At 41.4% G+C, this 26,423-nt stretch overlaps 1 protein-coding gene across 1 annotated transcript in view; it reads right to left on the reverse strand.

The window, feature by feature from the left end:
* Positions 1-26,423, reverse strand: part of LOC134617043 (neuropilin-1a-like) — a 95,600-nt gene that overhangs the window by 58,260 nt on the left and 10,917 nt on the right. The window contains exon 3 of the mRNA XM_063462201.1: positions 8,572-8,753. Coding sequence (XP_063318271.1) covers positions 8,572-8,753 — 182 coding nt within the window. The remainder of the gene's footprint in view (positions 1-8,571; positions 8,754-26,423) is intronic.

The following is a 26,423-nucleotide window of genomic DNA, read 5'->3' on the forward strand; positions in this document are numbered from 1 at the left end:
TTAGTGCATGCATTAATTTTTATGTTTTGCAAACAGCATTTGTGGATATTTTCAAGCACAAATCACGTACAGTACATAAATATATTGAGTATTGACATTTAGACAAAGAGGTTTTAAGAAAGAGCAACGCTTTACAATACGTTCCTGGTAATAAGCTTTAATTAATAGTTAAAGTCCTTATATTTATTTTTAGTTAATTTAGCTGTCTTTGCAGTTACTATATCTAAAGTGAGAACAATGCATGTATTATTTCGGACATCATATAGGTCTAATTATATAAGTATATAAAATTAAAATTATATAGGTCAAATAAATCTTGGTGACTGCAGCTGAATTGTATATTAAATTAAACAACACTGGAAACTGCTTTGTGCTTTTACACCTGCAGTTATGCATGCCAGTAACTTAAAAAGGACAGTTCAACCCAAAATTGAATTTACATAGCTTTCATCTGGCCTGGAGTGCCATTTAGTTTATATTCAAGAGAAGCCAGAGATTTCTACGGCCATCATCTTCAAAACTGGCAAACCCCGACCAAAATAGTCTAGAAGGATGAAAAATGCTACAAGCTAAAGGGAAAATAGAAACATTTGATTTGAGCAAAGCTTTGACTACAAATTAAATTCCTGGAAGATGTTTTTAGAAAGTATGATTCTTGTCTACTGGACAATGAAGCCTCTGAGTCTGACCCACAACAGTTGCATGTAAACATCACATGCTCTTTTAGATCTTCACATTATCTAGACGAACCTTTTTTTAACACAGACGACCCAGTTCAAAGTAATAACACGTGACACAAGGCTCATCCAAACAGACCAGCGGGCCAGCTTGGCAGCTGTTATGTCATTGCCATCTTTTGTACACAAGCTGTTTTCTCCACAGTCACATCCGCAATGTTTACACTGCTCATGTAAAATCTCTGCGTCGGCTTGCATCGGTCAACACGGCGGGGCGGTTCACACCTCGCTTGTTGCAAAGTGACATGAGCGAGGTTACGAGACAGTGACTGATCTCTGAGCGAGACAGGAGGACACGAGGCATGGACGCGGGTCAAGCGTTGCTCGGAGGAAGGAACAAAGTGTGTGTGTGTGTTAGCGTGAGTGTGTTGCGGCGCGGGGGGCTTCTCGTGTTGCCAGTCCAGATGTGACCTGCATGTTATCTGAGCATGCCTGCAAATGCGAATCCACACACTGATAGAAACACAAGGAGAGGCACGCACACACTGAAGTGGTCCCCTCGCTGTTGACACAGGTGGTGTCATTAAAAGGGCGACATGATAAATGATGAGGAAAGATGGGCGGCGCGGGATGAGGGAGGCTTCGCTCCTGCTCAGCTGGCACACTTTGGACTGTGTGTGTGTGTGCGCATGAGTTATGTGTGTGTCTGTGTGAAATGTGCAGATGGGTTTCTCAAATCTAGGTTGAGAAATCTGTGCTGCGGTATGTCTATCAAGGACAGAAATTAATCTGATTTAGTGAAGATAAAAATGAATAATGCAACTTGTTTGTTCATCAATCAAAGTGGGTTATTTTTAATATGATAGCACCTCATTGCCATGGTTTGCAATGCCTGTGGTTATTTTTCTAGTGTTTTTGTGTTGCTTTTCTTTTCCTTTTCCCTGTTGCCCTTTTCTTGTCACTGCTTCCCTATGTTCACCTATGTTAGTGTGTTTTGTTCTGTTACTGCATGCCTTTGTTGTATTTCCTGCCTTTAAGATGGTTTTCCACAGCCTGACTTGTTTCACTTCTGTTTTATTAGTCAGTGAGTTCTCTGAGTATTTATAGTCCTGTATTTCCCCATTACCACCAGCCTTTTTGTTTACAAGCCTCTTTTCACTTCTCCTCCTCTACCTCTGTGCATTGTTGTGCTCTGAGTTTATTATTTCCTTATGTTAAAAAATCTAATTTACAACCAAAATTCCAAATCTGTACCCGTTTGAATAAATATGACTTAACCATAGACTGTATATAAAAGATGGGCAAAATCCTTATGACTATGACATCATCAATTTGCTTGATGACTGCACATTTTTACACCAACATAGCAGTTTAGATGCCTTAGCAGTATTGGTAGCACTCTAGTTAGTTTTTTTTTGTTTTTGTTTTTTTTTACATAAGAGGGTGAAGTTATCAGCTGAGGTTAGCGAGCTTCATTAGCAAGCACCATTGTTAAACTGTATGGGTGCATTAGTAAAGGACTAATAAAACAGTAGAGCGCAAACATTTTGGATGGCCTGCATTACACAGTGAATGAAATTATGTGTCAGATCATTTCAGTGGATGCGAGGCCCTGTAGATGGCGCTGTCAGTTAAAATGGGCATGCCTCTAATTTTTCACCCACCGTGCTTTTATTGTGGAGGCGGAAATAAGCTAGGGAGACCAAAAAACAAAACATATATATATATATATATATATATATATATATATATGGTTGTCTACTTGCACAGACATGGAAGCAGCCTCAAGTGGCCACTTGAGGAACTACAGTTTTTGGTATTTCAGTGTTTCTTTTGTATTTTTCAGTTCTGGATGTTGTAACTTGGACTATTATGCCTTGAAAATGAGAAAACCCCCAGCTTAAACAAACAATCAAATAGCCAAAAAAAAAGACAAAAAACCCTTGCACCCTTCAGTATGTGTATATTTCCATATTTAACAATGTTTTGGTCAAAAGGGGCCGCATATGTGCAAAAGCGTATGTGCATATGTGTTACTGTGCTACGTTACTGACAGGAGTGCATTCTTTCCTTTAACAACATGGTGTTCTCTTTTCCCATTTATCCATCCTCTGTCCATCCATCTTCTTCTTACTTTCATCTTTTTTTCAATCAATGACCCTTCAATCAGCTGCGGCTTGAGGTCACATCAGAAAGAGAGAGAGGAAAGAAATCGCCCCCCCCTCTTGTCTACCAAACCACAGAGACAAACATGTGTTTCTGGTTTGAAAAAGCTGTAGTAAAACAGGAGAGTTGGGACAAATATAGTTCCAGGACACTGAAGAGGCCTCACTTGGCTATCATTTCTAAATGAAATGCACTGTGCGGTCTGCAGAGGGTGGAGTTATGGTTATGGTTACAAAAGACGGATACGATCGAGCTTTACAGCCCAGCACTCATTAGTGCCATCTTTAAAGCCAAACAGAACATGTCATCTGAATGAGGGTTGGTGCTTTTTGTGGCAGTGTTTAGGGATTTTCTTGTACTAATGACAGGGGGAAAGAGGGCTGGAGATGAGGGACGAAGCCACAGACTGATACACAGAATTAGGCAAAGGTAAGTGGAGACATATGTCAAATCTAGCAAAAAGGCTCTCATATAAAGGGAAAATACTAAAACCCAGTGTTTTATTTTCATTTAATTTGCTTGGCTTAAAAAAAAGTCACATTTAATAATGTTGAGTAGCTCCAGTGGTCATGGGTGCAAGAAAATAACGCTGATGTCGGTTAAAAAAAGGGAACTTCAGTTTCCTGTGTGAAATTCCCACATTGCAGATTGCACACGAATGGTTTTTATGATGATATAGCAACACTGCATCACTGCTGCCTTTTATCCAGATAAAATCAGTCATTGGGAGAACACCCACAAGGACTTTTTTGCAAGAAAAGAAAAACATGCCATTCATGGTGTTCAGACAAACAGCTAATGCTCCCCTGTTTTTACAGACTTCATATGCTTTTCTTAATTCAAATGCAAATACTGCTTAAATATAAAAGAAACTGAGATTAACATGATAGAATTTAAGTTTTTGAAGGTATGGTTCAGGCTTTGGACTACAAATAGAACCAAAGAGCTTTTTAGCTTGTTAGTTAATCTTGTTAGTCTTCACTCTTGTAGAAAAAAAGCCTGAAAAAAGCTCATGGATACGAGCTGATTTAAAATAGTCAATAATTCTGCACCATTTCTAACCTTCCTGCAACTAAAACACATAATGAAAATCCCCTTAAACATGTGATTCCAACAAGGACCGCAAACAACAACTTCAGCGTCAAACTGAAGCAACTTTCAGGATTACCACCGGTGCTGAGAGATGGCTTGAGAGAGAACCTGCAGTCTGAAGGTGGCACATAAGGTCATGAGTGTCGCTTTTTCAATCCGTCATGGGGTTGTGCACCATGAATTCTTCCCCCAGGATGAGACTGCAACATCCCGAGGCATCTGAGGAAAAAACATGTGGTGCAAACGACCTGAACTTTGTGTGTCAGCTGCTCAGAGTGCATTAAAAATATTTTTTTTGACCACAGCAGCTCCATCACTGCCTCTGGCTTGCCCTTGTTCTTAAATTTTCTCTCATTCAAACCCCATCCTCTTTCCCAAAATGAACCGTGGGTTGAAAGGTTTTAACACAGAACACTTAATACTGGCTACTGGTCAACGTTTATAACAGGGAGTAATTCAAATGCAACAGAAGCAGTGCTTTCCAAAGAGACCTCGTCATCTCCGTCACTTTTCCTTTTTTTATCCTCACATATTTTATTGTGTGAGGATAAAAAAGTGCACATAACAACAGCGAGAAAAAAACCCATCTTACATTACACATAATATCCAAAACCTTTGCCTAATCTAGTCCCTCTGATACTTTAGGGTGCACAGATCTGAAAAGATCTGCGCTCAAAGGACAAAAACAGAGAGAGATAATCGTGCATTGAAGACAAAGAAGAGCAGAACTCGGAGCAGTGGCTCCATTTAGCAGTGAGTCACAATATGCTGCTCTGACTGTAATGGATTTTAAATGTGGTGAGGAGCCAGGCAGCGACATGGCAGGGGGATTACCTGAGTGAGTACAAGTGCTGTTTTTAACTTGTTAGGAGGTAGAGGACCCATATTGAGGCCAGCACACCCACACACACACAAACACATGCTCCCACCCACACGCGTATTGTGCCCTAGTTTCACAGCCCCTCTTCTATGCCAGAGCATCCATCTCATCTGCAGGTCACCCCTGTTGCCTCCAAGGACAAACAGCCCATTAGCTAAATGAGCCTGGGGTCCCACACACCTGTCTGTTTCATACGCACAAAGGAAACCAAATGAATGCACCGCGTTACCAACAAAGACTGATTTTCACACACGCAGAAGCAAAAAAAGTAATAAAAGATGTTAACACGTGCATGTGCAGGCTGTGCAATAACATAAAAATGGGTGTGAGCACATTGAAACAGCTTGTTCTGAAGCATTCGTCTTGGTGCTGAACAGTAGCTTGCAGACAAGACACGGCGGCTGGACGTGTTCAACAACAACAACAGTTTCTCTGACAGTTACAAGGTGGGATAACAGCAGCATGGCAACACTCACAGATCTGACAACTATGCTTCATACATCACACAGTTAAACCCTCATTTTTTTAATCGACATGTAACGGTAATATGAGAAATATCGGAGCAATTTTATTTTGAAAAACAATCTTTCAGATACTCACTGCAAGGTGCGTTTAGTGGCTGCTGAGAAGATTTTGATCACGTTCTTTAACGATGGCGAGCAGTTTTCTGGTAGTGATTTATGATTTGTCTAAATTAAACTCTTGGCACAGTTCCATGAAAACCTAGCGATGAAGAGCGGTGATGATTAAGATCAATCACCCGCAGAAGAAATACTAAATAGACCTTGTGGTGAAACGTCTCTGCAGCTGTATCCAGTGCAAAGTGCAAGACTTTTCAAACCATTTATAAAGGGTCTGTTTAATTAAATGGCACATATATTTGGGGTTATTAGTTACGAGGTTTAGCTAAACCCAGCGTTCATTCTAATGGTCAGTAGGGAACAAAAAAAGAAGCCTATGAGACGGTTTCGACTTCTCACTTGATTTATGGCCTCAGAATAAGTCCTAATTATGACCTAATGAGTTTATAGCCTCTCTCATTAGTTTTAAGTCTTATTTAATATTCTTCCTCCCTTGCTCCTAGTTTTGCCAGAGGTTTTCCTTCCCACTGTCGCCAACTGTATTAATATGCAACTTTATTATTGCAGGGTCCTTACCATGCAATATAACATGCCTTGAGGTGACTGTTGTTGTGATATATAATGATTAAGATCAATCATTATATATCAAAAGCCTATATAAATAGGCTTTTATTAAATTTAATTGAATGAATACAAGAAAATTGCCTTTTAGTGTAAAATTATTGAGAAAGAAGCTGTTTTCAGTCACGATGCTTGGTTTCACAAAAAAAAGAGGGCAACGGCCAAAAGGTAGAAATGGGTGACATCACAGTGGCTGCTGTGTTAAAAACTAGCCTGTTTTTAACGAAAACATTACCATCATCCATCTCAGATAAAATGATAAGAAGTTGTATCTGTTCTTCAAGTAGCTGGCTCATAAGAGCCTGCGAATCCCAATCTTCACTTTATTTGAGATCAAAGCACAAATTTTTTGTGGATCTTTAAAAAGATCCTTAAAGAAAAATGCTCAGGACCAGTGTTCCTTCCATGCTAATACTATGCTGACCCACTTTTAAAGATTTATTACACTGACTCTCTAATGTCATCCTGTCATTCATCAGTCACGGCTACACTTTGTACCCTGAAATTAAAGTTGATACGAGCATATTTTTAAAGTTTCAGAGTCAGGAGTCGGGCCGTACTTTGTAGTTTAGAGAAGAGACAAGTGAAGAGCCTGGAGGAGCTTCAGTTGGAGCTGGGCCTCTAACCTCCCCTCATAGTACTGCCGTGCACCTCGTTAAAGAAGAAAAGAGCACTTGCCTATCCATTTTTCATAGTACAATGGAGCACTTGCTAACTTAAATGCACCTGGGGATTGTTATTTCTGGATGCCGTTATTTTCTGAATGGTTATTGCTCTCTTGGGTACAAACAAAAACGAAGGGGAATCTCACACATGTTCCCTTTTTATCTGATTTATCTCCAGTCCCCACTGGTGAAAACTGAAGCGGTCACAGGAGACTTGTCATTTTGGCGGCTACTCAAATGGACCCTGGAGGAAAGACCAGATACAAATGTAGGACATGGGAGCAAGGTTCCTTCCTTGAGAGGGAGTGTTTATGTAGGTCTATCCTGCTAGCATCCTGCCCCATCTGGGACTTGGTGTTCCTCCAATGAATTCTGGGTCTTTGAGTTTGTTTGGCCTGCAGCTATAGAGGTCACTGTACCAGAGGTTCAGCTACAGCTCTCAGGCAGACAAACCCAAAAATATTGTTAAACCCTAATTTTAAAGAAAGCCTCTTGCGGGGAGTGAATTCCAGGTTTTATTGACTGTTGACGTGTTGCAGCAGGTTAGTGAAGTTGCACGCCTTTTAATGCTTATTGGTGTTAATAATAGATGCACTTCCATACTTTTGATTATTTTCAGGTCATTTCTTATCTCTGTTACTGTCATGATTACATTAACATACAAATTGTTATTTACTCACTGCAAAAATAATACACATGAAGCATCTACACAATCATCACAGTAAGAAAAGACTTTCCTGATTTTATAATTTATCAACTTTACAAAGCAAGTGTCACAAACATGTTGACACCACTATAAAGAAAAGTGTTTTTGGTAAATCACTTCATTTAAAGGTCGCTCCACTCACTGTGCTTTCCTGTCCAGTTTTAAGTTTAGGTCAAGGTTGGGCTCATAATGTCACGGCTTACTTTTATTTTCTCTTCCAAGTATGTTTCTTTAACCCGGAAGCTTATTTGTGTTACTTGGTTGCTATGGTTACTGCACCAACTTCTTCCTTTTAGTAATCCATAGATTATATAAAAATAACCTCTGGGTCTGAAAAGTGGAGCCAGTGCAAAACTTACTCCAATCTGCTCGAATCTGCATTCCTACTAAAGGCCACCAGGGGGTGACTAACGTGGATACACAAAAAACCTGAGTGCATTACTTAATTTATGATGTTAATAAATATTCTCCTATTGGGTTTAAGGGTCTCAGTTGCTAGTTTTACATCCTATTAAATACAATCTGATACAATCTGTTCATTTGCTAAGTTATAGTCGAATTTAGAGTAAAAAAGAGGATACGCAGGGTATGCCACAGGGCATGGCTACATTGTTACTGAAAAGTCACTGTGTCCCTCACTTGCTACATTCATCTACCAAAAGCATAAATTTGCAGTCAAGATGATTTTAGCAAACACACAGGTCACACGATTGTGGTCTTTTTTATATGCAATCTGAGATAATATGATTGCTTCAATGGAGCTCAAAATTCGACTAAGTTTGCAAAATTACTGCGACAAGTGGTTACCATAACTACCATAAAATATAGGCTGTATTTGCCTTTCAGTCACAGAGGGCAGGTATAGCGATTTTGTTCAATTTGTCATCTGCTCCTGCATTTTTCCACCCTAATAATATGTTAAATGGCTAAAATGGTGTTCAATTCAGACTTTTTCCCATTATGTATGACAAGGTGATATATAAAATTGATCCAAGAGCAACAGAACAATCACCTGGATATCTAAAACTACATCTGAATTTAAAGGGGCCATTTTTCACCAGGCGTATTCAGCACATTCATTTATGGATTTATGTAAAACAGCAGAGCCATTCCGCTCATGCTTTTACTGCTGCTGAGCAGATAAAGCAAGGACATCATAGCAGTTCTGTTTGAAACTACACACCTGTCTTGAAGACCTCATAGCGAACAGAGAATCCCGCCCCGTGGGTCTCGTAGTCGGAGACAAACTTGATGAGGAGCTGCCCGCCGGTGGAGATTATCGGAGATGGTGCGATTTTCCCGCAAAACTTTCCCAACATGGGCGAAGACTCATCGCCGCCATTGTAAACTTCCACATAGTCGTACCTGTGGGGAATTCAGAGGAGATGCACGTTTAGATTTATGATCCTGCAAAACAACAACAGCAGCTGTGCATGACTTTGAATTGTTGAGACCGAGGATGATTTTTATCTTCCTGTTGATTTGCTTATTAGTGATTTGAGGCATTTTACTGATTATAGGTGGGACTGCCAGCTTACTGCAAATGTTTAATGAGGAGGGGAAGTGAATTTGTCTTCACTTCCCCTCCTTGCTGTTTGGCACACAATAGTAACTCAATGCATTCCTGTTGTAAAAAGGAACAGAAATAAAAACTCCCACAATGCAAGAACAGGTCCTGTCTTGTGTTGCTGAGACAGATTTATCTATTCTTGAATGCATTTTCATAAATACTTTGATTCCGACTGCTCGAGGAGCTGAAGGGACACGCCCATACTGTGAAACCACAACAAAGGAAGAGCATATTTGTCTTTCTCAAACATTTTGTTGACACTAAGAGCTTCTGGATTTCGACTGAATCGAGGCGTTTCCCCAAATACCATCTCAGCTGGCTGGCTTTGTTTGAAATGTTTGGGGTTTTTGTCCTTATAGCTAATACTGTTGTAGGATTAAACGGTCTCAGCTGGATAATGTGCTCTGATGCAGCATTGTAATTAATGACGAATGTAACTGTTTGCCTAGATTTAGAGCCGGTATCTGGATGGGCTGTGTAACAACAGGTAGCTCACAAGGCAGTATGATATTAAACAACTCAACCTCAAAAATGGCGCATGGATCAGACTTGTGTGACTCTAGAACGTCTGCACATTCATATAAAAATGATTTTTGCTTAAATCTAACCCCACGTTGGGATCCATATAGTCACTGGACTTCATCTAGAGCAAAAAAACGAAAGACTGCGCATGTTGTTTCTTTTCACGATGATAAGAAAACATCAGCTCTGTCTCAAGTATGTGTGGGTAAATGAAAAGAGAATCAGATGTAGGACACTGTAGCGTGAACAGAATCTATGAGATTGGACATGAGGCTTCTCCGTCTGGGAGTCAGAGGGACACCACAGAGAGAAAGAGAGAGGCAGAGATAACAGGAATATGAACACATGGCAGGATGAAGCACCGGGAGGCTGCAGGGATCCCACCGAGCGCACCGAGAGACTTCATCAGTCTCTGCCCTCAGCGTGGACCTCCCACCACCGCTGCAGCAACTCATCCTTTACCAGCCGACACCCTTCTGTCCACCCACCGTCCGCTTTACAACATCTCAAGTCTGTGTGTGAGTGTGTAATCAGTAATACATGTGTTTTTGTTTATCCAAGGCCATGTTGTGAAATACTCTGCACATCAACTCAGCACTTTAACTACACTTTTAAGGGTAGAAATGAGTAAAAAGTGGATGTCTGGCTATATGAATATATAAGTGTGTGTATGTTATGATAATCATCTCTTTGTGGTACGCAGGAGCTAAAATAAATAACTGGGCCTGAAGAAGCTGCACAGGTTGTCTGCTCAGATGCAAGCTGGTTGAACAGATTCAAGACCACATACACCAAATGTGACGAGCCCATGGTGAAAACAGGGTTTGAAAATGAAACATGTTCTATTCATATCAAATTGATTGCTTTCAGATCAGATTGGAGTAAACTATAGTGCACAAAAATACTGGTTTTAGTCATTGTTGAATAAAACATTTTGTCCTTGCTTGCTAGAAAACAGTTACGCCTTGATTATTAATTCACTGCCTAAGAAAGCAGATAATCCAAAAAGTAAGTGCTTTAGGGTCAAGGTCCAGCTCCAGTGTTTGCTGAAATGCCTCAGGCTGAGAAAGAGGAGATTTTATGGTATTATTTAATTTTTTTTCTTTTTTATTACTTGTAAAATTGTTGTTTAATCTACACATTTTGTCAGCACTTTATTATAGTTCTAATATCATCATTATGCATTCATCTCTGTGCACCTGGAAGCTGTGTGATGTTGTGTGCACTGGATTTCTTGTTTGCAAAGGTTTGATGGGCCTCCTTTACATCAGAAAAAAAGAAACATTATGAAGCTCTTCTGCAAAGATTTCCAATATAGCATTAAGAATATCAAGACACCGGATACTCTCTGTACCTGGCATTCACACGCAGTTTGGAATTAACTATTTATTTCACAGGTTTTTAAAATGATAATATGTATGGATACTACCAATCATATTCCTGATTTATCACTTCCTGAAGCTGTATATCGCATCTGTATTATCTATAAGTCAGTTTGTTTCTCTCTTGAGGAATAGATCCTGAACTCAAGGAAACAACCTGTTTAAAGAAGGGATTTAATAATAATTTAAGAGCGTGTGGATGCATGCTGCACACAGAGGTCGGCACACAGGTCGGCCTCATCCTAAACGCCACAAACACAATCTAATTGTGTGGGAAACACTGTTAAATTTCCTGTCTGGCTGTTATAGCGGGAAAACCCACTGGAATCAGCTATACTGCTCAGACTGCCTCCAGCATCGGCGCTCAGAACATGTAGGATGGGAAAGAAAAATAAATCATTACTCACTATTCACTTGTTGGCCTTTTTATACTCTGCTTTTCATGTCCTTGTTTTGACATGTATCTCTTATTATTTCTACAGTGTCTGAAAGCATTAGCAGCTGTTTTGATTAGTGCTTTATAAATATTTCGCACAGCAGTAATATATGATGTACAAAGTCTCATCCTTTCAAGGCAGCAATGGAGGCAATTTGGGATAAGAAGAATCGGAGCTGATATGCGTAAAATAAAAGAGTGGCAGAACTGGGACGTGATTGGTCTGTATGAGCCGCCCTTGAGTAAGACAGAAAATCCATACGAGCTCTAGGGTTTCTGTTTTGAAGCAAAGTTTGACCTCTGACCTATCAGACAAGTTTTCTTGAGGAAGCTGGAAAGAATATGAAAATATTCCTTTAGCAGCTTGTTGGTCAGAAGCTCGTAGATAAGACTCACATTAATGAGAGTTCTTCCCCACAGTGATGCATATTTAAAACAAAAACAACCTTCCCCAGATAACCACGACCGGTTTAATGCATTTGAACCAGAAACGATAAACACACCTATGGCTTTGGCACAGAAACTTAATCGGTGGGTTTTGACTGGAGCTCGTCTAGACGGTTAGCTTGACTCAGACTGCTGACTGATGATTTTCCTGATGGCTAACAGCATTAGCGTGCAGGCAGAGAGCTTGTTAGGTAGTAGTTTTCAAAGAGTCTCCCCGTGAGTCTGACAGCAGGGCTTTGTTTTCTCTCCTGTATCTGATGCAGACATCTTTATTTAAAGTTTTTTGGTCTCTTTGTCTTTACGGTGAGGGAAAAACAAAGCTCCTGTGTATCACTGTGCACAGATGTGAGGATGTTTCTAGATCTAATCTTACATATCATAGCAGTGATTATAGGTAAGGTCTTGAACAGGTGAGCAAAAGTCATTTAGAAAATTATAAAAAAAAATACCATTTGGATATTTTATTTTCTAACAGTGTAAACTGGATTTATTAAACAGCTTTTCTCGCCTTTATTAGATGGTTAAAAGTAGAAATACAGACAGACAGGAGACACAGCATAACAAGGTAAAACAAAGGCTCATTTTAGACCAGGCTCTCCCAGGACACCTTTAAATCTGCAAACATTTAAGGACACTGGCTTTGTACTTTCGTCCACCTAACAATAACACATTTCTAAAGAAATCATACAGGATCAGCTGCCAAAAAAATGCCTCAAAATTCAGAATTTTACACCAGCAGGCAAAGTAGAAACACAGTCAAAGCCCAAAGCTGCCCAGACGCAGACTCTCTAAGCTCAGTGAATTAACAGACCCCAAGTTATTTACCTAATACGCCTAATACAGCAGCAAAAACCTCTAAAAACATGATTATGAAAAGACAGCAGCATTTTATTTTTAAAAAATGCTTTTAATGTTAATGTTGTGAAATTTACAGTAGCTCTCAGACAGCTCAGGGGACAGATGATGTTTTCTGTGTTTAAACTGGGATACGTTCGCCTTGGGTGTACAAAATCTGCTCTCTTTCTCCTTTTCTGACTTATTTTCCTTTTGTCTCTGGTCTTACTCTGCATGTGTTCGCAGACGGCTTTACATGCCCGGTGAGAAATGGACTTAAGTGCTTACTTGTAAAGTCTTAGTGCCGACGGTGATGTGTAGGTGATGGCATTTTTATTCATAGCATCAAACTTCCACCCAGCTCCTCCACCTCTCCCTCCCTTGTCCTCCCCTAGAAAGGCTCATAAAATAACAGGGAGAGAGAGGCGCACAGAAACTGTGTGTGTCTGGTGTGTGTGGCTGCATGCAGATGGCTACACTCACTCCCTCAGTCACTGCAGCCAGTCCTGCAGGCAGTGAGTGTTTGCACAGACAGCCCGTTTAATGAAGTGGGTCTGTCTCTTCACACTCTAGTTAAGGAGAGTCTCTCAGTCTTCAGCCCTGCAGCCTCCTCTCCATCCCCTCGCATCACTCATTAACCACACCGGCTATTCATGCCCTCCAAATGCAGCTGTCCGTGGCAAATGCCTTGCTCAAGGGCAAAAATGCTTGGCATTCCATCTGGAGGCCCAAGAGCAGATGTTTAAATTAACATTTTATGCAATTAATGGACGCACTTACTGACCGTCATGTATAGAACAGGGAGTGCATGTTAAGGTTAATAAGCAAGTAGAAGAAGAGCAGAGGAAGGTGAAAAGGTAGATAATAAAGTCGCAGGAGCTTCAAGAATTAAACAGTTTCATAAGAAATGTGTGATTTTTTTTGTCCACTCCATAGCACAAAGAACTCATAATTTAACAAAATTCAGTGTAAGCTAATAATTGTGCAATTTCCCCCTCAGAAAATTAAGGGAGTGTGCCCCAAGGAGCCAGGTCTGTCACTTTTATAATTACGGTTTGATTTGATTGCAAAAGTTACAAGATGAAAGAAGCTGACGGCTAAGATTAAATTGGTCTGCATCTCTTTTTTGGATGCACTTTCTCAAGTTTCTAAATATGTTTGCAGACTATGATTATTGAAAGTTTATGAATTCATTTGAAAAATCTTTACAGATATTCATGTTACATATATAACCACCTGACAAAATCTATATGGCGAGGACGCTACAGTCCTAACTGCAAAAGAAAATGACTAAGCAGTGAGACTGTCAGCACCAGTTCAGCTCACCTGGTGAGCAGGTGGCCATATGCCACACGGTCGGAGTGCAGTAGGGTTTGAGTCCGACCCATGGCCCATGGCGGTGTGGCATCCCCTTCTCTATTTTTCCACCTTTATGTCTTTAAAACTAAACAAAGTTGAGACCTAACGTGTGGTCTTAACCTAACAGCAGTAACAATAACGCTATATTTTAAATGATGAGAAATGGGCAAGTGACAACTTCCAGAACTGAAAAATAACGATTATGCAGAGGTGTCAAAAACTGCAGTTACTCCAGTGGCCACTAGAGGCTCTAAGACAATTCTCATGTGTGCCTTTGTTAAAATCCCCAACTTCAACAAAATAACATGTTTACAGCTTGGTACAAAGAAAGGTTTAGTACAAAGTAGCTAATTTCTCCCTTTATAACACTCGTATGGGGGTGAGCTGCTGTTATAGCTCATCTGTGTGGATTTAGTTAAAGATTAAAGTCTGGGTGTGGCCACTTTAACAAATGTTTCAGCACAGGCAGCAGCTAAAATGGATAGCTTGGCCTATGCTAGTCCCATATGTCTATTATTTATGTGCAATAACAACATGCACTTGCATTTTTTTTTCTGTAGAGTGTATGGAAATGGGGTGGCTAGCATTATCAAAATTTCTAACAGGCCTAACTGGGAAAACAAAAATGTGATTTCACTGATTAGAAATAATTTCCATTCAGTTGAGAAACCAGCTAAAGCAAAACAAATAAACGTGTCACCGTATCACCCTCGCAGATAAGTAATCTCTGTTACGGTAAGTGCAAAGAAAACTGTTGAGAACAGTGACCATTTCGTTCTTCCAGTGCTGCCAAATTTAACACAAATGAGGATGTGGCAGATTACCACTTAAAATAAATAAGATCCAGACATGGAATGGGAATTTTTCACACAGCCCTGAATTCCTTCTCACCTCTTTCCCAAGCTACTGGAGTGCTGAATTGTAAGCATGCACCCTCGTTCTGCTCTCCAAATGCATTACAACTCATTAACATGCTCATGGTGCTGTGTTGTATTGCATTACCCCTGTGGCTAACTTCTTACAGCACATCTGGAACATATCACAGGAGCATTTACAGAGTGAACTTTGAGCTGTTGCTACATTCACCTCCTGCAAGGCGAAGCTGAAGCTGGGAATGACTCAGTGTTTCTGCAGAGCGCTGTCACACCTTCTTCTTTGACATCCCTTTATTTTAACCAGATCCCTTTCCTTTCGTCTGGATCCCTCTGTGCAAACACTGTCTGTGCTCCACCTTCCTCTCCAGACATTAAAAGGTTCTTCCAAAAGCTTCTCTTTCAGTCATTTTCAGGTGGTAAAGTTTGATCAAGTACTGTAATAAACTTTTTGGCATGCCCACTTTTCTCCGACAGCACCCATCTACTCCTGTCTCATCCAGTGATTTCCTTCATTAGCCTTTTAACAACCTCAGCAAAATGTTTTTGGACTCAGCAGCAGACTGAGAGCCATTGTGTCGATAACACTAAGACAGTACTCTGTTTTTAAAAGGGTATCATGCCCTATTCTCTAAATTTAACAGGTATTGTCATGCATCATCGTCCAAGGGGCGTAAAAAAAAATTGCATAATGCAACATTTTTTCTTTCACACCCAAACAAGTCTACTTTTAATGTATTAAGCAGCTAAAGCTGCCAAACTGTATATCCTGAATAATTACCCGAAAATCCGTCAATACAAATTCCCTTCGCCTTTGTAAACAAGAACTGCACTGAATAATTGGCAAAATCGTCAGCAGCCTTTACATCAGAAGTTCTCTTCTGTTACATCCTGTTTCCTGTTCATGAGTCATTTAGGACTCACAACTGAGGCTTTATGCCAGAAACGATGGCGCACACACCTTGAATGCTACATTTGATCTGTGCATCATTTCCTCACAAAGCAGAGAGGTGTATCTAGTTAAACTAGGTGTAAACTAGGTTTGTGAAGTTCCACATTGATTTTAGCATTTTGGCTGATGTTGTTTTGTCTTTATGGAGCCAGAAGTCAGCATACTTGAAGAAGGTGAATAAATTATGAGCTAATGCATGCTAGTTTGTTTAGCAAGGTGCAGCCATAGTTTCCTCAACCATAGAATTCAAATAATTTGGTAATATTCATATTGCACATTCATATAAATCACATACAGATGTATGACTTGAATTAGCACAGGTTATGCCCGCCTAACCCATTCTCACTCCCAACGCGTAATATACAGACGATTTGTCACGTACCGAGGCGTTCCATGAGAACGTGAAAGGTGACCTTCCGCATTCCTATGCTACGCGCTGGACTGTGGATGAAATCGAATAGAATGACGTTCCCGTGGTAACACACATTCGGCCGTGTATTCCAGCCCTAACCTTAACCTTATCCCTAATCTTAACCACCACCTTAATCGTGTTAGATAGTGTTTTCCAAAGTGATTTAAGTAAAATAAACGTACGTGTAGATTCATTCGGTTCTCATGTTTCCTTATTTTTCTGAACTCGTAATATAGGTACATGTTGGGTGGCCGGAAGCGTAATATACTGACGATTTGTCACCTAGCGTAAAATGTTACGATTTGGGATTGAGAACGTGTTGGCCCACCAAATAGCTACTGGTTACAGTCACCTGTATCAGCATCCACTTAACAAACAGGCTACACTCCTAATCACAAAGAAATTAAGTCTATTAATTATTGATACAGCTAAACTGTTGACATGGACATTAAGAAAACATATGGAGTGAGAACAAAACTGTGGAAGCTAAAATTGTTTTTGTACCAAGCAAGGAGAATGACCGTTTCTGCTGTGAAGCTGGACAGTTTAACATGGGAGTCAATGGATTGTGTGATTTGAAAAACCAACTTTAACCTCCTAAGACCCGAACTCTTCCATGGCATACATTTTTAATTTCTCTTTGATATTTGGACATATTGGGACCCAATGAATATAAAAACAAAGAATTACCAGATTTTTTTTACCTGATTTTTGTTTCTAAGAAAAATGAGAGCCACATATGAGGATATTCATTTAGAATTTCAATAGAACAGTGGCAGTATAATGTCCTCGTAAATGGATATCAGGCCCTTGTAGAGCAAAATTTAGTATTTTGGTCTAGACAAGCCAAAATATGACGTCCACATATGTGGCCACCAGGTCCTAGGAGGTTAAGTGGCCAATTGAAGAACTTCCCTCTTGGTTCAACAATGGGGGCACCACACAGTGCTGTCTAAGCTTGACTGGAAAAATAATATGTGAGGAAGGACGTAAATGTTCTAACATGGTCCCCAAATTCTCTTGGATTTGGTGCATACCACTGAACGTCTGTCAATAACAAAGTCAAAACTGTCCATTAAAACATTGTTTTCTCAAGTGTTTTTGTTGCTTCAGAAAACAGACTTACGCTCATTCTCCCAGGATTTAAACTGACCTCGAATCCCTAAATTAGACGTCTGACCCTCAACTCTAAACTGAGTCAACTAATTTAATGGCTTTCCTTATTGATAACAGCTTTCGTTCCTAAATGCAAGCCAAGCTCCCACAGTGTGACTCTGTGAACACATTTTTGTCCTTGTGAGTAATGCGCACACACTCGCACGCGCACACAGGGGGATGCTGAAGGCTACAATGTTCCGATTTTGTAATACATGAGTGGTTTCTGTGTTTAACCGATAAACTCAGCCTGACCAGTCGCTCTGCTGGGAGGCTACAGATGGCACATGTGTGTGCGTGTGTGTAGTGTCTGAGCGCGTGAGCAGAAAACACACTACGATGCCACCTGTCATCACAAACACACACCAGTCCATCCCTCTCCGTTTATCACCTCCTCCGTGTTCATCAAGAAATCGACATCATCTCCTGCTCGCTGTCTTACTCACTCGCTGCAGCTCAACTCATCTCCTTACAATGCTCTTAGTCATTCTTCTACTCACGCTCACGTATTTTGCATAAATACTCACTTGCATTCATGCCATCCAATTACTCACAACACACGTGTCCATTTTTAAAAATTGGGTTCTCCCTAACTGACACAATATATTCCTTAACAGCCCCACTGTCACAGACTGACTCGGTACAACTGCAACATGACTGTTAGATGCCACCAAATCCTTTCAGGCATGCAAACCACTGGCCTTCTAACGTATTCTCAACCCAGTGCATCAAACGCTGTAGTCTTTCAGTAGCCATTAGTGTCACAGAGAGAAGCTCGAGCTCCGGCGTCAATGCCTTGATCCACCGGGCATGCCCGGGACGATCAAAGCTAATGGTTCTGTTCGATATATGCAAGACAGTAAGTAGAACAAAAAGAATATGTCATGGTCCCTGTGTCTGCCCGGTCAGCCCTACAAGGCGACATGTGTTTGTTTTAAAGTTTTTCTCTCTCGTCGCTCTGCCTTCCCCACACACCTGTTTCCAATCACGCATCTATCATGTTAGTCCAAAAAGGCTAGGCAGCACCTGTACCACCTACGACAACTGAGGAAGTTCAGGGTCTCACCAGAGATCCTCAGGACTTTCTATACAGGCGCTGTGGAGAGCATCCTCACACAGAACATCAAGTCCTGGTACAGGAACAGCTGTGTCAAGGACAAAAAGCTCTTCAGAGAGTGATCCGTACAGCAGAACGCTGCTGCAGGACTGCTCTCCCCTCCCTACAGCACATTCACACCAGGAGATGCTGGTCCAGAGCAGCTCAGATATTGAAGGACCCGTTCCACCCCAGCAATAAACTGTTCCAACTTCTGCAATCAGGCAGAAGGTTTGGCACCATCTGGGCAAGATGCCCTCAGGCCATCCGTGTGTTAAATCAGGACATGCCCCCTCCCCAATCAACCATAACTGACTGAGACGAGACTCGTTGTTATCACATTCTCATATCACGCCTGATCCTCTGGCTTCACTGCGGCACAAGTCACTTTAACATCCCACTCACACAATGTACATTCCCAAATTTGAACTGTAAATTTCCAGATTGTTTATTTAATTTAATTATCTTAATGTATATAATTCATTCACTGCCTGCACATAATGTCCTCTTTGTATATATTTACTTACTTACTGTATATAATGTTTTCTCTCTCTTTTTGCACAGTCAAGGCGCGTATCAGGACACATTTCACTGCGTGTTGTACCTGTATAACTATGCAAGTGATAAATAAAAGATCTTGAATCTTGAATCTTTGTATGCCACGTCTTAAGGCCGGGGCTTGGAGTCTCTTGTTGCTGGATGATTGTGCTAGACACGTTAGTGTTAAATCCCGGCTTCGTGAAAATTAGAAAAGCTTTCCTTCACGAGTTTGTTTCCTGGTTGTGACCTCCGTCTCTTGTGAACAGTTTCCCCGGACCCATCCTCTAACCCTGCCTTTTGGAACGTGAGTTGTTTGGCGTGGCTGTGTGAAGATTTCCCCCCAGCGGAGCGAGCGAGTGTGGAAAGAGCGTGTGGAACTGTGTTTGGAATATGAGTGTGAGAGGACCTGTGGACCCTGGCACCCCCGACTTCTCCCCACCTGTATATATTCTGCACCTGGTATTTTTGTGAATAAAGAACTGTTTAATTGTGATTTTCAGTCTGCGCCCGACTCCCATCCGTTCACCATGACAGAATAGTGGTGTCGTCGGCTATCGACAGAGAGACAGGTTTTTCTCCCATTTGTTTTCGCTGTTTCCTTTCATTCGAACCTGATATTTGATAGAAAACGATGGATTTTCTGGGTGTGATAAGTGAAGCAAATGTTGAAGCGCCTTCTTTGGTGCCAAAAGAGTTCTGGTTGCATAGAAGACTTTGGAGTCGAGTCAGAAGTCTTTAGAGTCAGAAATGAGGATTATCCAGGCAGTGCTCATTGGCCAGCAACTTGTCAATCCCAGTGTCCTCAGTTTGACAGTCAGATCCACCCCTCACTAAGCTGGTTAGGGTATGAATGCTCAGCTCGAAGCTTCCTAACGGGGCTTCTTTAACTGACTCTACAATAGAAAAACTGCACATGGAAAGATGGTGCTATAGTGGTGCTGAAGGTGTTAAAATGTGATGCCAAGCTGTGCTAACCAGGACAAAAGCTGCTCTCAGTGTTACAGTACATCAGCAGAGGACTCCAGCTAGGAGAAAATTGCCTGGCTGTGAGACTGTGCTGGTTCTTCACCAGATGTGTTGATAAACGTGTATCATTGCTTCTTGAATATCCTTTTTTTATATGGTCCAAAGATTATGCATTTTAAGGGTTTAGAGAAAGCGGTTGGCAAGTCTACAGTGACAAGTAAAATATGTGGTGTCACATAATTCATCACTTCTACCCGACCCAGCAGCTTATGCCAGCCTTGAGATTAAGAATAGCATCGGAAAAAATGACCTAACTCTCATATTCAGCAGTTAAGGACACGCATATCACAACACAACAGTCATTTCACATCTAACAGACTTAGATGATCAATGACCATGGCTGCTAATCAAATACCCTGAACCTACATGCAAATTTGGTCCTAGATGACAAATTGTTCATGAGACTCTGTAACTGAGGTATGATGATGAATCTCAAAAACTGAGAAAACATATTAAAGCAAATCCAATTTAAGCCAATAGGATTAAACAGTCACAAGAAGTTTGCCCAAAAAATAAATTGGGCCAAGCAGCCAAAGTATGAATATCCTCATCCTTCACCTCGGCCGTGCAGATACAAAGCCACGGCAGCGCAATCCTTCTGGGAAATTAAAACGGAGGCGAGGAGGAGGTGGAATTTGTTCTCATTTAGGAAGCCTTAATCCAGCAGAAAGGGGAAAGAGAACACCGTTTTCCCCTCCGCTTTCTTAGACAGACTGTTTAGGGACCCAGAAGGATGAAATGAGATTTGCTGCAAACTCGTCGGTGTTTAATGTGGAAAAGTTGAAAAGAACGAACGTCAGAGTCGACATTTTGGAGAGTCGGAAAGTTATTCTGTTGCTCGAAGTGCTTTTATTTTATGAAAAAAAAAAAGATGAGCTAAAGCCTGTATGTTTTATACAAGTAATAAAAATCCAGGTGTTTCCTGTAAGCGCAGAAAATGAGATAAAGTTTAATCAGCTTCATAAAATTTGCTCTATCCTGAGTATGCCTGGGTAACTTTAGACTTCAATAAACACAGCAGGGCGTTTCTGAGTCTGAATCCTGAAAAACTCCAAACTTCTCACTTTGTACCTGAGAGATTTGGGAGGAAAAAGAACCTTTGTCAACCGACACTCAATCCTCACCTCTCTGAAGTGATCCAGGGTCAAAGCAATAAACACACTGTCACTTCCACTGCACTTTGACATGCGTTAGCACTCGACAAGTTCATTTGCATTCACAGAGAGGCTTTCCCCGCTATACATTCTCCTCTCTAGTTTCCAAAAACATGTGAGATTAATTATCCAACCCTATTCAGACACAAATATAGAAACTCTAGCAGGGATTGTTCAGTGTGCAGCGATGGATGCTTGCTGACAGACAGACATGGAGGCAGATAGAGAGATAAAGAGCAAACACTCCGAGGCTGCGAAACAGTCTTCATTCTGACAGAAAGATGATACCGAGCAGAACTGCCTCCTGGTGTTGGGACTTAATGACTAACATTTGGAAAATAAACCAAGTTATATGGAGATTAGCCCATTTGCAAAATTGGCTTTTCAGTAATAAAAACATAAACACCCAAATCAGTCTCGTGTTATTTGAGGATTACTGTTTCTGGAGCTCCACGCTAACACTTTAGCAAGATGAATAACAATAGGATTAGAGTTTTTAAAACAACAGCATGTTCTAATTGGAAAGCTGAAACATTTCTCATCATTCAACAACCAAAAAGTTGATGCACATTCTCCAAAGAGCCAAATAGAACTACAATCTCCTCATTCATTTAACACTAATCGCCATGTCTGATAATAAAAATGCTCGGCAGTTATAACCGACGTGTCTTATCTGTTCATCTAAACACGCCAACTATTGCCTGTTATTGCTCAAGTAAATGTGCACTATACTAAATGTTAGCAAAGAACAGCAGAAAAAAATATCTCTGGTGACTAATGCAGCATTTCCTGCTGAGTTTCCTTGATTCATCTGTCTAATTCAAAACGACTTACAGCTCATTATGCAGAGTCACCTACCCGCACTCACTGTGCTTTGCAAAGTATGCAAAAGTTAAACTAAGAAAGACACAGACACACTGCACTAAAGTCTATTCACATGAAAGTAAAGTATCAAGTTATTCTCAAAGTTTTTCTAGATAGTAGCAACTAGCGTTGGGAGAAATCACTGGTTTTCTTTGGGGCCACATTTGAACTTGAATGGTGACATCGATTCTGGTCTGGCTGCTTTAACTCAGCTGCAGGTTCACCTTATATTGGCCAAATGTCAGGTAGGTTGTGGCACTGTAGCTCACAAAACATTTGCTGTTGTTCACGTCAAACGTAGCTCAAGACTTTTAGGCTGCAAATGAGCTGTAAGTGCAACAAGTAGCTCAGATTAGGCCCAAATGTGTCTGTTAGCTGGGCTGGGGTCAACACAATGAATACATTCATTTATACATGCATGCATTGGTCTAATTTTTAATTTGTGCATATATCTGTGTGTTTTTGCTTATGCCTCCCACACATTTCCGTCTGTTTATCATCTGCCTGCAAGATGTGTATGCATGTGTATGTTCTGCCTGCGTGTATCATTCAGAGTTCACCCTGGATGTTTCTACCCAGACAGATACAACACATTCCTTTACATGCTAAAGAAGAAAAAGGCTGTTGTCCATCCCGCGACTCGACTGCCATTCAGACTGCACTGAGGGCTGGTTCCCTGTTACGCATATTTAAAAGCCTCTTAAGCTGCTCGTCCTCCCTGAAGGGGGTCAAAACACAGTTTGACCCCTTGACTGACCTCTAACCCTCATATCCCGAGCCTGACCTGTCCTTGTTTTCACAGAAGTCGGATCGAAACTGAAGCACGAGGAGTGAAGTCGTTACGTTTGGTGATGAGGAGTAGTGCGGTCGCTTTGATAATTATGCATTTAACAAACAAATCACAAGGATTTTTTTCTCTCTCTCTAAAGACATGTTTGGAAATCCTATTTTTGAGGTGTCTCAAAGTTCACGCAGGGGCATTTTTACACTACAGCCAACTGCTGGACCAGACCCCGTTTTCCCTGAGAGCTTTGCTGAAGTGTGAAAGCTGCTCTGGCTGGACTTCAATCCAGAAAAACTGTCTTAAGCAGATTCTTATGTGCTATCAGGAACAAATAATCCAGAAGTAAAGGGCAAAAATGAAGAGACTGTGTATTGCATTTGTACAAAAATACAGAGCAGCAGATTTCAACTTTGATTGCAACACAATTCTATGTTGCAATCGACATTTCAGAGAAGAGTCTTGTGTATCAAAACAAACCTGAATAATCACTTAAGCCTAGCTAAAACCTGAAAACCTCTTAAAATTTAAAGGAAGCCATATCCAACCAGCACCACATGAAATATAATCCTAAAGGCGATGCTTATACTTAAACGCCTCTTCGGATAAAAATCGCCAAACTTATTCAACCCATCTAGCAATTTATGAAACATTTATTCACTACCATCTGTCATTTTAGTGCTTACTGTGTATCATATATATTGAAGTTGAACAGAAGATTAGATAACAGCCAATGGAAGCTTTGTAAAAAAAAAAGAGTTCAAAACAAGCTTTATCGTCACCGTTAAATCCAGCTGTTTACTCTGATGGATGCCCTCTGATGCCCTCTGATGTATAAGTGTATGAGTGTGTGTTGCTTTGAGGACATCTGGAGTGTATCAGCGAGTGTGTCCTGTAAATCCTGTGATTGCAGCTGTGTGTGTGTGACATTGTCGACTAGGTTCCCCCTTTCTCCCCCCTGCAAGCTCTCTCCCTGTTAATCTGCTCGTTAAGGATCTAATCTGACATGTGTTTTCATTTGTGTGTGAAAGTGTGAGTGTCTGTCTGTGTGTGTAGTTCACTGATGAGTCCACAATGGCTCTGATTACATTCACAACATATTGTTAGTTTTATTGCGCGTGCGTGTGTGTGCGCGCACTTGACTTTGTGTTTGCATAGCTCGTATGTGCGCTATTGTTTAATGCCTGCCTTGATACAGTCAGTGTGAATCAGTGTTTCCATATGTGAGGGCTGATTCACAGAATTCGGGGCCTGTAATTGTTTAAAAAAGGCAAATCTAAACAATATTAACTTACATAAGAGAAACAATAGCAGGATTCAGAGTTCACCCTTCCTCCTATTACACAAATATTTGCTGCTGAAAGAGAGAAGTCAGCTGGTGAAAGTCTGTTTGTTCGCCAGTGTTTAACCTCTGTTCTTACTGTGATCTAAATGGTGGATGTCAATTATTGCATTCACGGCTAAATAAATTCTAAAAACCTTGCACCAGCCAGCTCTGTAAATCTAACTGTCAGTTATTGTAAAGTGCTTTCATGTGCTTCGGTGTGTTTTTCCTAAAAGAAATATTTATTTTTTCTTTTAAGGGCCTCAAAAAGATCCAATCAACCAAACAATCACCATTAAATGACTCAAAGGCTCTGAGTTCTTTGATTGAGGTGTCTCCTTATGCTCTTTGTAGAGGTTTCCTTGTATTCCTTGTTTCTTTTCCTGCATGACTTTATTTTGAGTGAAGGGTGTCCTTAAAGCTGACACACATTTTGCATGATTCCCATGAGCTTATCAAAACTTCTAAATCCTGCATAATCTTCTAAATTTAATCTGAAGCTCCTAATTAGGAGGCATGAAAACAGAAAACTCAGTTTCACCCTAGGTGGTCAGGTTAGCCCTGCTAGTTCTCTCATGGCTTGCAGTTAATGGATATATGAGATCTTTGAGAAGTTACGTGCAATATCTGGTAAACAACAGAGATGAGGACTCTCTGTTTTCTGGTTGTGTATGCACACATTTCTATCTAAGGCCACTACATGTCAGTTATTCTGGGTGCTCACCGACGCTTTTTTAAAAAGCCGATTCTTACACCTTCGCAAATATCGTCTTCTGCGATAATGTTGTTCATCCATCCATCCATCCATCCATCTTCATCCGCTTTATCCGGGGCCGGGTCGCGGGGGCAGCAGCCTAAGCAGAGAAGCCCAGACCTCCCTCTCCCCAGCCACCTCCTCCAGCTTATCCGGGGGAACACCAAGGCGTTCCCAGGCCAGCCGAGAGATATAATCTCTCCAGCGTGTCCTGGGTCTGCCCCGGGGCCTCCTCCCGGTGGGACATGCCCGGAACACCTCACCCAGGAGGCGCACAGGAGGCATCCTTGTGAGATGCCCGAACCATCTCAACTGACTCCTTTCGATGTGGAGGAGCAGCGGCTCTACTCTGAGCCCCTCCCGGATGGCCGAACTTCTCACCCTATCTCTAAGGGAGAGGTCAGCCACCCTTCGGAGGAAGCTCATTTCTGCCGCTTGTATCCGCGATCTCGTTCTTTCGGTCACTACCCACAGCTCGTGGCCATAGGTGAGGGTAGGGACGTAGATCGACCGGTAAATTGAGAGCTTCGCTTTTACACTCAGCTCCCTCTTCACCACGACGGACCGGTGCAGCGCCCGCATCACTGCAGCCGCAGCACCAATCCGTCTGTCGATCTCCGGCTCCCTTCTCCCATCACTCGCGAACAAGACCCCGAGATACTTGAACTCTTCCACTTGGAGCAGGAAATCATCCCCGACCCGGATTGGGGACTCCACCCTTTTCTGGCTGAGAACCATGTTGTTCAGTTAAAGTAAAATGCTGGTAGGCTATAATTTGGCCAGTTATCGTTTTGTGTTTGTTTTTTGTCAAACAGGGCCGAGAGCTCAGGTTGCACACGGTTTAAAGTTCACCATCATTTGTCAAATCAAACAGAGAGGGAGAGCATATGGCGAGCAGGGGAGAACGTGGGATGAAAACATAGCAAGTGCACACTGAGTTCACAGGGAGAAGAGACCAAGACGACGGACAGAGAAAAAGAAAGTAATGGCAGAAGGGGACTGGATCAAACAAGTGACAGGACAGCCTGAGGGTGGAGGAGGTGGAGGAGAAACAGTGAGAGGTCTGTCGCTGAGGTCAGGATCAGACTGACCGTGCCAACCGGCATGACGCTCGCTGTCTCTCTGAGTATATTGGTGCCCTTCTGATCTCTTTTTTATCCTTCTCTGCTTTTATCACTTCACTCTCTAACCTTTGGCTTAATCTTCATCTCTTCTTATGAAGCAGATTTTCCCTTTTTTATAAAAAGCTGAACGTTTTTTTCTGACCACACAGGATTAAACGATCAAACTTCAGTCCTCGGTGTGTATTTCTATTTCTATTGCAGCTTAGTGCTCATTTTTAAAAAAGGAGAAAGCATGCAGTTTTTTATGATTGCAGCTACTGATAGATCTGTAGAAGGAACATTAAGTCTTTGTCTCTGTATCGCTGAGGATCTCTCAGCATGCAATCACGGTGTTGGTTGTCGGCTTCGGCTCTCCGTCACTCTCTGTGTGGCTACCGCGCAACTCTACCGAGGCACGCGAGTCCACTGCTCCCGGGGCCTCTTGTTGCCCC

The sequence above is a fragment of the Pelmatolapia mariae genome, linkage group LG18 (genome assembly GCF_036321145.2).
Source record: "Pelmatolapia mariae isolate MD_Pm_ZW linkage group LG18, Pm_UMD_F_2, whole genome shotgun sequence".
Classification (NCBI taxonomy): Eukaryota; Metazoa; Chordata; class Actinopteri; order Cichliformes; family Cichlidae; genus Pelmatolapia; species Pelmatolapia mariae.